Below are 16,153 nucleotides of genomic sequence, written 5' to 3'. Positions count from 1 at the left end.
CAGACATTTTGAGAGATGACAGGATATGAGAGTGACATGGAAGTGCCCCAGGCCGGGACTCGAACCAGGGCTGACGCACGACAGCCACTCTGACACAGTCAATCAGGTGCCGTCTTGCTCATTATGCGTCTAAATTAAGGCCCGCCCACAGACCCAGTGACGACAGCAGGTGGAGCTCGCCAAAAGGTGCTGGATTGCTCGTTTTGGCGCGCAAAATAAGACCCGCCCACGACTCGGAGAGTGCTTTTCCCTCCAAAAGTTTAAATGTCGCAGTCTGATGTCACTCTGGTCGGACCAGCGCTGCTTGGAGGACGTTAACAAGGTACATAAACTACTCTGTGTTAATCTGATTTGTTTGTACAGTTACCTGCTCAGTGAAGGTGTATTTAATCTGTGTTGGAGGTTGACCCAGGAGAGTACAGATCAGTTATTTCTTGCCTGGCTTCTGGTGAAATTAACTCTAATGTTACTGTGGTGTATCAGTGAGTTTAAGCTAGTTTTAATCGTCATGTGTTGGCTCAGCACAGTAAGAGAACCAGCCTCCGTGAGGTTTGTTTTTGCCCTAAATGTTTCTAAACTAACTCTGAAGATAAAGCTGTAGACGTCTCATTAAACTGAAAAGTGTCGCGGTAAATTCGGCTGTAACAAAACCCTCTAACCACATCGAATTAAATGTGTTATCAATGTTGTGTTTAGCTTGGTGCACCAAACCTCATTTGGATTTTGAAGGTTTTTACTCTGCCGTGTTTATAACCAGAATAATGCCGCAGTAAATTCAATTCGGGACACTTTCCAAAACAAGCGAATAGTTTCGGTAAAGTCGGCATGAAAGCTTTTGTAATTAACTGACACAAACAGCTATTACATCGAAATAAATCAATTATGAAAGATATGTTTTGTTCATTGCACCAAACCTCATTGGGATTTTGAAGGTTTCTTTCTCTGTCGTGTTTTTTTACCAGAATAATGCGCAGTAGATTCAATTTTGGACACTATCTTAAAACAAGTCGCTAGTTTGGTGAAGTCGGCATGAAACACTGATTCATTTATTGATTTATTTATTTTTTTCGATAGCATCAAACATTGTCTGCTAACGTTTACTGTATAGTTAGGTGGTTATGATCGCTGTTAGCTAGCTGACTTTGTCACAGGTGCATGCAGGGTTTAGGAAAGCAGCGGCTCAGTTTCCTTTATTAACTGCTTAAGGACACCTGAACCAGGTATTGCCAGTATAACGAGCTTTTAAAAACACCTGAGTAATTTTCCCAGGTTCTCTGTTAGCTACCTGTGTATCTGTGGTGCAGAGTGTTAGCATCGTTACCCTGATGAAAGACGTTAACATGGTCACATTATCACTGTAGAGCTGAATATGTGAAACAGCTCTGAATGCAGCACAGTCAGCCAACAGGGCTCATGTGTTTTATCATGTCTGAGCAGGTTAGCCACTCTCAATATTTTATCATGTTAATGAAGCTAACAGCGGCTCAGTGAAGGGTTTATAACATTTCACCAACAGCTAATATGAAATATACCTGTGGGGCTACCTGTAATATCAGGAAGCAGACAGATAAAAGGCCATTTTGTGCAGCTAAAGTAATATATATGCTCATAATGCAGCCTCATTGTAGTCTGCACAGAATGGTTCGTGTGTTTGTCTCAGTTCTTAGTAATATAAAATAACAGGACCTGAAATAAATCCAAAAGGCATTTTTTTTGTCAAGATAATTAACAGGCTCCTCCTCAGCTTGCACCAGTCATTGATTTTGTTTCCACTCTCACTTCATCTCTTTGTTTTCAGTTGATTGAATCCAGGCCTGAATATGATCTCTGAACTTTAAACATTAATGCTCATGTTTTATTTGATCACAGCAAAGGAAAAAGGTTTAATTTTTCTGAATATATTAAATATAATCTTAACATAAATGTGTTTTGTCTATTTCAGGTGTCTGGCCAGCGCACTGACAGACCTGAGGACTTTCACCAGGGCAGGGCAACAGTCTCACTGCCTCTCACACCTCAAGGTAAAAAGCATCTGAGGTACTGAAACAGTCAATTATACTTGTGATTTTTGTTCTAAATGACAAAGACCATGCTAGCATTTACAAAGTCTAGGATCGTACTGTAAAGTGTGTGAATGTGCAGGTGCATGTGAGTCCTCTTCTCAGACCTCCATGTGGTCATGATGTGATATTAAAGGCTTCCTCTTCTCCCTCAGTGAAACGTGGGACCTGCTGCTGTGTTCCTGTGAGCTCTGTGCTGAGTTCAGTGTTCAGAACTTTGCAAAGAGTTTACCAAAAAGCAGCTTCAAGTGGAGTGAACTCTTAGGAGAGATACCTGGACCAAACAAAGGTCAGTGCCTGCAATGGAGGTGCCAAAATTAAAGGCAGAGTACGTAAGATATGTCAGGTGCTGTTCGTTAACACACAAGTGATCAGAATCAGAATCAGAAATTCCTTCACAGTAGGCCTTATTATCAGATTTTCTTACATACTCTGCCTTTAATTAAAGTTCCTGGCCATTTTTACTGCAATTTTCCAAATTCTCTATAAAACTACTCATTTAAAATGATTCCAAATTGGTAAACAAGTAACTTCAATAGGAGATAAAAGAAGCAGAAGTAGCACTTTAATTGTGTAGTTTTACTGAGAGGAAAGTATGAACGATAAGGCAGTTAACAACACCTAAGTGCATGTTATTGATCTCTTTATATGAACTATTTAACATGTATATACACCATCAGCCAAAACATTGAAACACTAACAGGTGAGGTGAGCATTGATCACGTTGTTACAATCAAATGTTCTGCTGGAAACTTTGAGTCCTGGCATTTATGTGGACGCCTCTTTGGCGAGTGTCATCCACCCAAACATGGTTGCAGACCAAGTACCCCCCCTCATGGCAACAGCACTCCCTGATGGCAGTGCCCCCCCTGCAGGTCAGTGCACCTGCAACACCGCAGAAAATGAACCTGAACTGGCCTTTGAGTTCCTCAGATCCCAAACCAAATGAGAATCTGTGGGATGTGCCAGAACCAAATGGTCATGGTACATCCAATGGACGCTCAGTTGGATTGAGATCTGGGGAATTCAGAGCCCAGGTTGACACTTTGAGGACTTCGTCATGTTCTTCAGGTCGTTCCTGAGCAGTTTTTGCAGTGATGCAGCTACATTGTCCTGCTGGGGGGGCACTGCCATTGAACAGTGTCATTGCCATGAGCGGCTGTACTTTGTCTGCAGCTGTGTTTGGGTGAGTGGTGCTTCTCAAAGCGGCGTCCTCATGAATGCTGGGACTCCAGGTTTCCCAGCAGAACGTGACATTGTCACAAGATCATCAATGTTGTTATTTAATCTGTCATTGGTTTTAATCTTATGGTGGATGGTTTTATGTAAACACGTTACAAACAAAAACCTCCACAAAAACCTCTATGAACAAACACACTAAACCTTCATAAACAAACAAAAAAACTCCACAAACAAACAAAAACCTCCACAAACAAAACCTCCACCAAGAGACATCAGACTACCACTGCTCCTCTTTTTCTTCCTGCAGGTGATGGACGAGTTGTCGAGTGGTCAGGACGAACAAGACGAGCCACAGCAGGAGTATCTGAGTATCTGTCTTCTGATGAAACTCCTTCAGGTTGTGTAGTTGTTTGTTGACGACAGTTTCAGCTGCTCAGACAGTGAGTGCTGCTGTCTTTACTGCCTATTTATATAATAAAGCCTTTTTTTTAAAATTACCCTTTGTTGTGGTTTTAATCCCGCTCAGCCCTGATTTTTTAAAGAACGTGTTGAATCTTTTGATGTAGTCCAGTGTTTCCATTCAGTGCCACTGTCAAAACTTGAACTATATTTACTATATACATTTGTTTCTGTAGCTTCCATCACCTTCACTTTCTATTCCTGTTTTGGGAGTGATTGATTTAGAAAATAAGTCATACACATACTTATCGTTAAAGTTAAAGGTGTGGTAGCTGTCTTTGTGGTTGTGGTTTCATTGGTTGAGGGAACACAGGAGAGCTTGGCGGCCATTTTGTACCAGAAATGATACTGCTGTATTTGAGGGTGCAAGTCAAAAGAAAATGGACAGTTTAATCCATGGGGAAACAACAAGCCGCTGAATACTTGAGACATTTTAGTGGACCATGTGTGCAATAGATTCATATTTGAATCTAATAAGAGACTACAGAGATAATTGAGAGTAAAACAAGTCAGAAGAATCATATTCAGCTATCTGCCTCAGATGATTTTATTATTTTTAATAAATCAACTCAGTATACAGCGACGGGTAATATAATAAAGCTTTCAATATGATTACAAAAATAATTTGGAAAGTATTTGATTGTGGTTTCATCTGCAGAGCCAGAGATAAAGATTGAAATCAGTGTTTTTAATACGTTAAAGGACATTTATATTTCCAGAAGTTCAGACTCTTCTTCAGTCAGGCTTCAAGATTCACCTGTTCCAGTTTCACCTCGTTTGAACTGTAATAGGGAGAAAAAAACAACATAAATTTACACAATCTACTCAAATTATCCTCTTAGTGAAACTGCACTATATTTATGGTTTGTAAATAATTAAGAGGTACAAAAAGTTGTGAAAGCTGTCCAGACGATCGCCTCAGCTGTCAAACTACGTCCACTATGTTCAAAGTGTCTGACAAGGTTATAGAAAGAACCCTGTTAACGATACCGACCATTTTCTTAAAAAGGAAAATCTTCTCTCCAAATCTGTCAGACTCCATTCACAGAAACAGTCATTTTATCACACTGAATTCAAACTTGACAGAAACTCACCAAAACTTTCTTGGTTTAACTTTCCAGTGTTCGAACAATCACCAGCTCTAGTTTGGTTGAAGTAAACCTTTAATTTACTGAGTTGGAGGTGGAAATATTTGGAGAGGAGCAGGAAGCAGCATGTAAGCCAGAGTTATGTTACATCAACACAGTGAGTTAATGGTTTACTTCAACCAAACCAGCGTTGGTGATTGTTGGAACAGTGAATTATTTCCTTCAAGTGTGACTGAAGTGTGTTTTATGATGTAGAATTGCTGTTTGTGTAGATATAGTTTGGTTTATTTAGCCATTATCTGGTGAAACAAAAACACTTTCCTCTTTCACAATAAGGTCTCTTTCTTTGCAGGGATGCTTTCTGTGATGTTGTCAGACAACAATCTGAGCCTGTCAGACCACACTGCCACCCGTCATGGCTGCCGGCTGAGGTGATACACTGGAATGATTTCAAAACTTTCTCTACCTTTAAATACGATGAATATCAAGCTTCAAAACGTACCGCGTTCTTCAGCAAGTTTCCAGATTTGGTGAAGATGTTGGACCTCCTGGAGGCTGGTTTGGTTGTTTCTGTGTTGTTCTGTGGGTTCGTCTGCGTCAGAGACGGTGAGTGAGGCCGGGAGAGGCTGGGTGAGTGTGATGAGGGCTGCGACAGCGAGTAAGACTGAGGTGTCAAGTAACTCTGGGTCGGGTTTGGTGTGTACGGCTGAGGTGGGACGTAAGGCTGGGAGGAGGTGTAGGTCTGAGGAGGGGTGAAGGTTTGAGAAGGGGTGTAGTTTTGAGAGGGGGTGAAGGTTTGAGAAGGGGTGTAGTTTTGAGAGGGGGTGAAGGTTTGAGAGGGGGTGAAGGTTTGAGGAGGGGTGAAGGTTTGAGAAGGGGTGAAGGTTTGAGAAGGGGTGAAGGTTTGGGCCTGTGAGTACGTGTGTGTTGGTGTGTAAGACTGAGGCAGTGAGACGGATTGTGTCTGAGCTGGTGTGAAGGGATTGGCTGCTGTAAAGCTCTGCGTGTTCAGGTACGGCTGTGTCTGCGAGACGGACTGAGGTACTGGCGTAGATTCGAGCAGAGTGGGCGGCGGCGGCGGCGGGAAGCTCTCGTTTCCGTCCTCGTCGTCATTCCCAGAGATGCCAATTTCATAGTGCCTCTTCCTCAGCTCTCCCAGGCGGACTCGCTCCTGCTCCAGCTGGCTCTCCAGCTGCAGGACCCTCACCTGAGAGAAGAGCACCGTCAACTACTTGTTATCGACGGAAAACACAAGACCAGTGCTGGGATTTGAAAGCCTTACCTGAGCCTCCATTTCCTCTGTTTTCAGCTTGATCCGAGACAAGCCAGAGAAGTCCATCACACCTAGAAACACACATCAGACTTAAAACTGCTGTCCAACAAATTTCTTCTTTCTTTGATCTTCCCCAGAGGATGAACTCCCCTCATGTTTCATCTAGAACCACTATCAGCTCCAAAAAGTCTGATTAATTGGCCTCTACTAGCAGGACAACAGGTATAACTGAGTGATTCAAAATGAGATGCATTCTGGGTAATGTTTTCTGACACATTCACAACATCAAATTCATGTATAAAATATCAGTGTTGTGTTCACAGCTAGTTTCTGCTGCCTCTTAGTGGCAGAAAAGCTCAATTAATGCCGGTTTAATGTCACCAGAGTCTGATAACCTGCAGTCGTACTCGTCAGCAGCTTCACTCACCTTGGTCGGAGATCTGCCGCTGCCCGTGTTTGGTGGAGGTGACGACCACAGCAGCCATGTCGTTTACATGTCGGGAGGCCTGCTGCAGCGTGTGCAGCTTCTTGTTGTTGCGGTCGGCCTTCACCTGAAATAGTTGTAAAACAAAGAAGCACCATATTTTACCGAATCCCATTTTTTGTATTCTTAAAAGTCAGTCATGTTTCATTTTACTTGTTACGAGCAAAATAATTCCCTTAAATTTATTGATTTATAGTGGTTTCAAGTAAATTAAGACTTGAGAAATTTCAAGGGGAAGTTTCTCTTTTGTGGAAGTGCAAACGACTCAGATGTCTGAAATGTGACAAGAGGCTTCAACTATACAGGCATTTTCTTTTTAAACAAGTTAACAATAAATTATCGTGTTTGTTTTTAAGCAAAATCTGAATCTAAAAAGTAACTCAGCGCTCAAATAAATGTCGTTTATTGGAGCAAAGAGTTGAATATTTCACCCTCGTACTCGTGGACGTAGAGTCTTTTTGTCTATGTCGGTTCAACAAAGAAACAAACAATACTCATATAAAAGCACCACTTGACTGGATGACTTCACAAACCAACAGGAGAGTATTCAGATGTTTGTACCTTCGAGGCAGCAACCAGCTGTGCAGTGCTCGCAGCGATCTCGTGTGAACAAGCGATGAGCTCCTCATATGTACCGTTCTCACCGACAACCCGGTCGGCTGAGTCTCTGACAGCAGCAGAAGAGAACAAGATCATTTTTTTATGGTTTGATATTCAGGATGATTTAATGATGCACAGTGTGTGTTTGTACTGATACTTACAGCAGCTGTGTGGCGCCCCAGCCCACAGCTTTGGAGGCGGAGATGAGTCCTTCGGTCCAACGAGAGTTTTTGGCATAAAACTCTGTAACAGACGCTGCCCCCTACAGGAAGAACAAATACAGTTAGCTTCCTAGCTACTGTACTTAGCAGTAGTGACAGTTTTTTTAGTGACAAAAAACATCTTCAAATCACAAGTTCGCGCTTGTAAAACTTAATTGCTGTGAGTACACGGTAAAAGCTGAAGGTAAAGCCGCATTTTAAAAGATTTTCTCATTTGGATTTAACTGTTTGAGGAGTCTATGTCCCCCCGTCCACAGTGAAGATTACGCCCCTCTCTTCCATTGGCTTAAATTGACAGATTAATAAAGTCTCCTGTCTGTTACTTGAGCTCCAGCACACAAGCACTTGTAGCAGCAGGCTCGTATTTGCCAACAAGCACTTTAAATGTAAGTTCAAGCTGCGCAAAGCAGCAAGCATTTTAATACGGATCGAGCAGAACAAATTCTTTTTATATGATGTATAAGTTTTAAATCATAGGTTTCAGTCTTGTAACTTGAACTTCAGCTGACAGAGAGTCACACAAACTCACCCTGCCTCCTTCCACGATGTCTTTTTGCAGGTCAGTCGAAGCCGTCACCAACATGTGAACAGCCTGCAGAAAAAGAGAGCAGAGAAGAAGAAATACTGAGTGAAAATGAATCACAAGTTGACAGAAATGTGTGTGAAAGTACACTGACTTCTTACCTTCATCAGGTCTGAACAGGATCCCAGGATACTGTGATGAGCAGAATATAAATCATGCAGGTAAGAAACTAAATAAGGAACTTAAAAATCATTAATTTTAGGATACTTCAGTGTTCTTCTCACCTCTGGTTGACCTCCAGCTTCAAACCACTCGTGTCTCTCTTTGCCTGACTCAGAATCTCCTGAGAAACAAACATAGAATTAGGAATATTCAACATCACCTGGTGAAGGTGTACACATTTATCTGTCATGATGTGTGTGTGTGTCCTCACGTCCATCCGCAGCACAGCCTCTTCAATGGCAGTTGACGTGGCGAGCATCTCTTTATCCACCACGTATCCCAGCTCCTCTGTCAGCACATCTCGTCCTTTCGGACGCAGATCCTAAACATGAATCACACGGTTACAGCACACGTTACGGAAAAACTGGACAAAAGTGTTTGTAACCGGTAAAAGAAATGTGACCAACCTGTCCCAGAGCGAGGATGCGTTGGACGGTGTAGCGCACCGCAGACGGATCGGCTCTTTGTAAACTGGCCTGAATCTTCAGATCCTTCAGGAACTGAAGGCAGTTGTTGGCACAGTCCCGACAGCTGTCGGTCAAACCTGCATCAGACGAGCAAACAGGAGGGCGTGTTCACTAGGTCACAAGTTTAATTTAAATCTCCCACACAGATAACAGTGTGGATGTGTGTCTCTTACGGTCGGCCTGGTCGGTGGGAGCGGAGTGAGACGTCGCTGCTCCGTTGACGATGGTGTCGGCAGCGAGGTGGGAGAACTGTGTGACGGCTCTCAGCAAACCGCTGGCATCTAAGAAAGAAGAGAGGAGAATTAAATTTCCTCTTTGATTCTTTGGTTTTGGTTTTTAAGTTCAATCATCAACTAAACAACTGAAATGAGGCGAATCTAACTGATGTATAAAATGTCCACACCGCCAAACAAGTCCTATTAGAAACACATTACATGACTCCATTACCACTCAAAGTAATCCATTACTGTATCCCCCCCAACACTGTCAGCATCTTAAAAAACATCTCCGGATCTGAACATACAGAACGACTCACTCACCGTTCCTGTTTCCCAGGTAGACCATGTGACTCTGCTGCATCTTGTCGATAGAACTCAGAGTGATTTCAGCTCGATTCACCAAATAATCTAGAAAAAAACAGATGAAAGACAATAAATGAATCGATCTTCAGTACAATTTAACTTTTATCCCGTTCTGTTTTACTCAGGTTTTAGGGAACGTGCCCACAAAGTGTTTTTTTCTGGGAAGGAAAGTGCCGGCTGTGCACTCAGGAGCTCTGAGATGAAGTTTCTCACTCTATGACAAGAATATCTCATGATATAAATCTGTGTTTTAAAGAATTAAGAGGTTTCACCAGGTGAGCTGATGCAGCAGACGTGTATGGGGTCGTCCAGTTTGGCCACAGCGTCCAGTATGATGCCCTCTGCCTCCACCACGGCACACTGCAGCAGACAGAACTGCTCCTCCTGCAGCTTCTGGGTCAGCTCGCCTTCACGACAGGCCTGATCCAACACACACACACACACATATCAGTAACTAACCATGAAGAAATGGACAACAGCTTCAACGTGCAGTAGCTCGAACAGTGCAGACCTGATGCTGTAACTGAGCGTGCAGGTTTCCCAGCTCCATGTTGCTCCTCTGCCTCTCCTGCTCCAGGGAGCTCTGGTGGAGCTGAGCCTGCTGTCTGAGGGAGTTCAGCTCGGCCTCCTGGTCCCTGACGGAGCGCAGCAGCACCTCCCTCTCCGCCTGCAGCCCAGCCAGCGTGCTGCTCAGCTGGGTGCCACTCTGAGGACCAAAACACAAATCAACATTTATTTATCTATTTATCTATCTTAATCAAGATGACTTGTAGACGATGTCAGGAGACTTTCGAGAAATATTCCCACCATTTCTTTGCTCTGCAGCGCGCTGTTTGCTCGTGACAGCTCTGCTCGTGTCGAATCCAGCTCTCGTTTCAGCCTGTCGATCTCCAACTTCTGCTCTGCGTTGATGGTGAGCTATGGAAAGACAAGTTTATCTATAAAGCATCTTTCAACCAGCTGTGGAAGATGAATTCAAATGCTTTACTTGAATAAAAGCGCAAATACTACACTGTGAAAATACTCCACTACAAGTTAAAGTCCTGCAGAGATGCTCCTGGATGAATGAATGATTTTGAAGACAAGGTTATATCAGGAAAATGTAAATGCTGGAGTGTGAACTCTCCAACACCTGCTCTGTCACGTATCCTGGGAACTTTTAACATGCTGAGATGACAGAATATTTCCTCTTCACTAAAGTTTTACTTGCAGCAAGTAAGAAAAAAAGCTGTGACAACAATTCTGCTTCTCTGTTTAGTTTTGACTCTGGGGAAAGTCAACGGACCATCTGAGAGGTCTCAACAGTTCTGAAGAGACAGGAAGCACACATCTAGACCAAAACATTTGGAAGACACTCGTGTACCTGCTGCTGCAGCTGAGCTCTCAGGGCCTCCAGCTCTCGGTTCAGTCGGTCTCTCTCCAGGTCCAGAGAGCCCTGCTGCTGTTGGGCCTGTTGTCTCAGCGAGGACAGCTCGGCGTCTCTTTCTCTGGCAGAGCGCAGCAGCACATCGCGCTCCGCCTGCAGAGCTGCCAGGCTGCTGCTCACCTGAGATCCCTCCTGAAGACACAGGAACAGGAACAGGTGAGTGAATGAAAGGTGTGATGTTAAAACATGATGCGTTCATTCACTATTCCACTATCTTACACATCTTTGATGCGACTGTTTGGCTTTGGGAGAAATGTGACCAAACTACATGGTCAGAGATTCCGATTCTTTGGACTAACCTGAAGGAAGTGATTTGTATTAGAACCATGATTTCTACCTCCGATTCCTCCGAGTCACAGTTTCTTTATTGTTCGTTATAAAAATTCAGTCTCACCTTCTCTTTATTGTCCAGAGTACTGCGAAGGACCGCCAGCTCTGCTTGTTGCTCCAGAAGTTGTTGGTTCAGTTTTTGGACCTCGTGCTGCTGCTGATTCATCTGATCAGGAGATGAGACAGTCAACACTTATGTTTCTCTTTATATCGGGAGGGGTTATAAGTGGTACTGTCTGCACAAGTTGAAATCTCACCCAGTTACTTTTCTCTTGTCGTAGATTTTCCAGCTCATTCTCCAGCTGCTGTCTGGCTCGCAGCAAGTCGTCTTGACTGTGTTTTGTACTTGACAGCAACTTCACGGTCTCAGCGTTCTGCACAAACACACAGACAACAACAAATAACAAAATTTTTTCTCAAAACTTTCGAGATTTTGAGAAATTTCTTGGTCAGACGAGAAGATCAATTCCACATCTTTTCAAAAGACTTTATCTTTCTTAAAGAAACAACAATAATGAGGCAGTTCACCTTCTTCATTAGGTCGGCGTGGCTGGTGATCAGCTCTGCGTGTCTCTCTTTGAGCTGACTGAATCGAAGCTCTGCTGCCTGAGCTCGAGCTGCAGAGAGACGATGAGATGAAGACGAGACACTCACTCAGTAAGATTCACTTCCATTTATGTGGCTGTTTCACTGGGACACGAATCTGTTTACTCACTGTCCGCCTCCTTGAATCCGATCTGAGCCCCGACACCGGCGACGTTAGCGCACCGCAGTGCCTCCACTTCCATCCGCAGGTGTTCGTTTTCCACCATGGCCATCTGTTTGTGTGTGCGCTGCTCATCGACCTCGGCCTCCAGACGATTCACTTGAGCCTTTAACTCAGTTACACACCTCTGAGCCTGAGGAGAGGAGGAACATGAGAGAATATTTCATCTTTGAGTGTCTGAAAACTGGCAGCGTGTTTTTCTCTGTAAGGGTTTTAATATTTTCACAGTATCTATTTAGCATCTAGTCCTGCTTTATAATCTGACACTGTTCAGTCAAGAAGCAGCCGGACTGACCTCGGTCTTGATGAGCTTCAGTTCAGGTTTGAGCGCCTCCAGCTCTCTCTTCAGACTGTCGTTCTCCGTTACCCTCTGCTCCAGTGCAGGATCAGGTGCTGCCATTTGGCTGAGCAGATAGTACTGTTGTGAAAAGAAAACTAAACATTAGCCGCGATGCCACAGAGGTGAAAAACATCATTTTGCTTTTAACTTGCACATCAGCATACCTGTGGCGCTTCCCTGTGCTCTGGCTGCGGCTCCACTTCCTCTTCCTCGCGAGGCTCCGCGTTCGGCATCACCACCACCGGCTTTTTATATTCACCCAAGGCGGCGGCCCGGAGGAAGTTTGGAGGAGCCTGTGGGGTAAAAAATAAAATGTGAGCTTTTATAGCAGCTGATTCCAAACATTTGAACAGAAATGTACGCGTGAAAACATTTCCAGAAACTTACATCTGGAAGATCTGGGATCTGGATGACACTTTTAAAGAACTCCATTTCTCTGGCTCTGTCGAAGAACTGCGTGAGGCTGTGGAAGAAGGCACAGCTGTCACTCACAAAGCCATAAGATAAAGATAAAACTGTGTTTTTACCTAACGACACTGATAACCTACCCTGTGAATAGATCACGGAAGCGCTCTCGATGTCCCAGAAGAACATCCGGAGCAATGCCTGAAAACCAGAAGGATATGATGGATTGAAGACTTGGGCTAACACAGCGAGGTTTGACAGAATACACGACATATTTCTTTGTCACTCACGGCTGTGAAGTTTGAACAGCAAGAGGACCGAGAAGTGGTAGAGGAAGCTGCAGTCCAGGATGAGCGGTATCAGAGGAGTCAGTCTGCACTGTCCGGCTGGAGTGGTAGATTTGGCCCCGTTGGCGTCCAGCTGACGTAGAACTTAATAAGAGGAAAAACATCGGAGCAAAATTCACATCTGGACACCAAAAAAAAAAACCAAACCTGAATATGTAGAGAGAGTCTCCTCCGGGTGGACTCACCTGTCTCAGACATCTTCAGTCCAGCTTCCAGGTAATCCAGCAGCTCCTGTGTCATATCTAAACTACAGTACAAGAAAACAAACACATTTAATTAGAAACATGTGCAGCAGCTGCAAGACAACAACAACACAGATGTGAGGAGAAACTTACACTTTAGTCATGTCATTTCCTGCTTCCCTGTCCAAGGTCTCATCACTGGCCTCCATGTTTCCCGGGATCGTCTTGTGCTGTGGAGAGCGGTTGTTTGTTTTAGCTTCACCATTCTGAGTTTGTCAAATTATCTGTCACATTATTTATGAGTTACCTTTGCATGAAATTCCATTTTGAGGCAGAGGAATTTGGCTGACAAGGCAACGATGTGGCCGTATCGATCGTGTAAGTTTCCCTGAAAAACATTCAGATATTTAAATTGTGATTTTTTTCCTTTGTTTACATGCAGGACTCAAAATAGAAATGACGAACAGTACAGTGTTTGTATGTGTGAGTACATGCAAGTTATGTTAGATGCATTCCTAGATGTGACAATAACTCCTAATCACTCGTTAACTCTGAAACTCACCCAGAGAATTCCCATATCTTTAACATTGCGACAGTATCTGTGAGAATCTCTGACCGCCTGCAGGTGAGACAGGAACAAAGATTAAACATCACCAACGTGGAAGAGAAAAGTAAAACAGAAGTACATGAGGAGATCGAGCAGATGTATAAATTAAAACCTACATTTCTGTGTCCGTCGCGGAGCACTTTGTGCAGCAGGTAGCAGAACTTCCAGCTGATAATGGAGTTGCTGGACAGCGGCAGGTTCAGGATGTAGGACCAGAAGGTGGAGGCTCCACCCTCCTTATGTGTTCCCATGAGGATATCTTTACAGCTGTCAAGGAAACTCCAAAACACTAATGCAGAAAGCTAACTGTGATGCTGATGAACTAGGGACCGACCAATTATAGTGCCAGTGCTTAGCATTTTTCTGATTATTGGCATCAGGGTTTTTTGCTACAAAAACACACAAATGTGTCTCTGATGTAGCACTCTTTCTCCTTCTGTAGTCACCACTAGTGTGACGTTAACCCAACTTAATCTCTCACTTGGTTACATGTCATCAGGTCAGTTCTCCCAGCCCCTGAGTCAATACAGCATGACAATAATCTCTAACCATTAAAACAATCTGGTGGAGGGGCCTTTAGAGATTATAATGTCAGGGGCACAAGAAAATTATTGGTGGTGTGGGTCATGAGTCTTAAAACCCAGAAATCAGTTTGCATTTTCGTCCTTCAGTTCCATCTCCAAGTCAGTTCTCTTAAGTAGTTTTCAGTAAAATACCTGAAATAAGGCATGTGTTTTTTTTTGTTTTTTTTTTACGGCATAATATACATCATTAAATGTCCCACAGTTTAATTATGAAGCTCTTCTGTGTGGTAAAAACAGTTATCAGTTGCTAACAAGTGTCTAAATGAAACTACAGAGGTTTTCTGGGACATTAAACGAGACTCATCTACTCACTAGTCCGTCTTTACAGGCCCTCTTTAGTTACACACTATTCCAATTCTAACTTTCTACATTGTTCAGTTTATAGAAAACCAGTGTAGTAATTGTGTAGTAAGACACTTAGTGGTGGTGACCGTTAGCAAAGCCTGTTTATAACCAAACATTAGCTTTTTACTTCTAGAGATTTCATTTGCGCTTTGTCTGTTAAGATTATCTTGCTGGACGAAACGTGTACTTATCATAAACTTGTCTTTGTCACTGAAATTATATTCAGGAATAATCTCAAAACCTAAATCCCATAGGTTTGTTGTGGAGGAAACCAACACGACGCTAACCTCTGTGTTAGCCTACATAAATACATGGTCTCTACATCACTCCAAATGTATAAATATTACTAACTTTGGGCCAGAACTGAAAAAGATATTGTCCAAACATAAAATAAAGCATGTGATAATTCATTTTTAGTCAGTAAACATCACACTTGTGTCATAGCAGGTTAATGAAGCTATGCTAGCCTTATCTAATGCGCCATTTTGTTTTTTTTCAACCGCCGTTATTATCTGTTCTGACGTCATCCTCATCGCCTTCATCACACAGCATAAAATTACAAATATTAAAGAATAAACATCCTCAACTTTTTTCAATATATGGTGACACTAAAGACAGAAATAACGACATTCCCATCTGCCTCAGTTGCACTTTCGTGTTTAGCTAATTAACGATGGTTAGCATGCTAGCAAACACTTTAATCTAAAACCTTACATTAGCACATTTTGCTTACAAAGCTGCTAGCATGGCTGCAAACTGGACTTTTTCTCAAGTAATTTGTGAGTGAAGAAGGATACTGCGCACATATTTCTCTTTAGGTGGTGTTTCAGTGGAGGTGAGAGTCTTGCTAATGTTGTGAAGCTGAAAGAAAAACGAGACAACAAAACCAAACATCAGGAATCAAACTGGATCCAAACAGCTCAACTTCCTACAAACTGTCAACATGAAGCTGCTGGTTACGGAAATAGATGAGACTCGTAGATAAAAGACGAGCAGACAAACGTTGACTAGTGTTATTTAACATATGTGTATTTCTGTGTTGGTTTTAGCTTCACATTCGATATAATTGGTAGTCCAAAATAAGACAGTCATTGAAGGCATCACACAGACGAATTTAACAATAAACCTCGTAAGGAATCAGTTTTTTAAGTAACACAGTTTAATTCTGCCTTCATAAAATCTTATTTACTCACCTGCTGTTTACCAAACTGCTCTTTCTCCGCAGCCAAAGCTTTTTCCGTCTTATTGTCGCTTTTGTTCTTTGTTTTGCTCATCTTGTCACTGTAAGTTAAAAGTCTGTTAAATCCACGGACGTCTCCAGGTTTGTGCTCCTCACCTGCGCTCTCGTGCCTCTTTAAAACAATAACAGGTGCGACAGACGAGTCGTGCGCATGTCCCCGAAGGATTCCTCCTTCAGCTTAACCTCCTCAAATCAATGCAACGCAGTCTTCCAGGAGGAAACAAGGCACCTTCTCTGGTGCGTAAAAGCTCTCCAAATGCGTAAAGACGCGCGCCAAATCAGCGAGGACGATTATTTAAATAAAAATGTGAGCATCGGGCAATCAAATAAAGGTTTGTATATAAATATTTTTATATCAAATGCATTGACAAGATCACAAAGTTACAAATTATAAGTAAAAACTTTAAACAGCAAACGACAT

The 16,153-nt window shown here is 42.9% G+C and overlaps 2 protein-coding genes across 4 annotated transcripts in view; both read right to left on the bottom strand.

The window, feature by feature from the left end:
• Window positions 1-4,224: 4,224 nt before the first annotated feature.
• On the bottom strand, window positions 4,225-15,930 carry LOC119029788 (huntingtin-interacting protein 1-related protein-like). Its single transcript, XM_037116918.1, has 33 exons — window positions 15,686-15,930; window positions 15,290-15,353; window positions 13,680-13,822; window positions 13,519-13,575; window positions 13,264-13,344; window positions 13,110-13,186; window positions 12,960-13,021; window positions 12,718-12,858; window positions 12,571-12,628; window positions 12,410-12,485; window positions 12,187-12,315; window positions 11,978-12,100; window positions 11,632-11,815; window positions 11,445-11,533; window positions 11,174-11,290; window positions 10,981-11,082; window positions 10,524-10,718; window positions 9,968-10,078; window positions 9,672-9,866; window positions 9,433-9,580; window positions 9,119-9,205; window positions 8,753-8,860; window positions 8,520-8,656; window positions 8,324-8,434; window positions 8,175-8,233; window positions 8,052-8,082; window positions 7,897-7,959; window positions 7,308-7,408; window positions 7,108-7,213; window positions 6,490-6,613; window positions 6,072-6,133; window positions 5,292-5,996; window positions 4,225-4,483 (listed from the first exon to the last, which is right to left on the bottom strand). The coding sequence occupies exons 1-33, from the start codon at window positions 15,764-15,766 to the stop codon at window positions 4,448-4,450; spliced, it is 3,963 nt and encodes a 1,320-aa protein (XP_036972813.1). The 5' UTR covers window positions 15,767-15,930; the 3' UTR covers window positions 4,225-4,447.
• Window positions 15,931-16,059: 129 nt separating this feature from the next.
• The window catches only part of ccdc62 (coiled-coil domain containing 62), a 9,704-nt gene continuing 9,610 nt past the window's right edge, over window positions 16,060-16,153 (bottom strand). For all 3 annotated transcript variants that reach the window (XM_037116935.1, XM_037116934.1, XM_037116933.1), the window contains exon 13: window positions 16,060-16,153. This exon is cut by the window's right edge and continues 495 nt beyond it. The gene's annotated coding sequence lies outside the window, so the exon portion shown is untranslated.

The sequence above is a fragment of the Acanthopagrus latus genome, chromosome 12, assembly GCF_904848185.1.
Source record: "Acanthopagrus latus isolate v.2019 chromosome 12, fAcaLat1.1, whole genome shotgun sequence".
Classification (NCBI taxonomy): Eukaryota; Metazoa; Chordata; class Actinopteri; order Spariformes; family Sparidae; genus Acanthopagrus; species Acanthopagrus latus.
The sequence above is the reverse complement of the archived record's forward strand: the minus strand, read 5'-3'. Positions and strand labels throughout refer to the sequence as shown.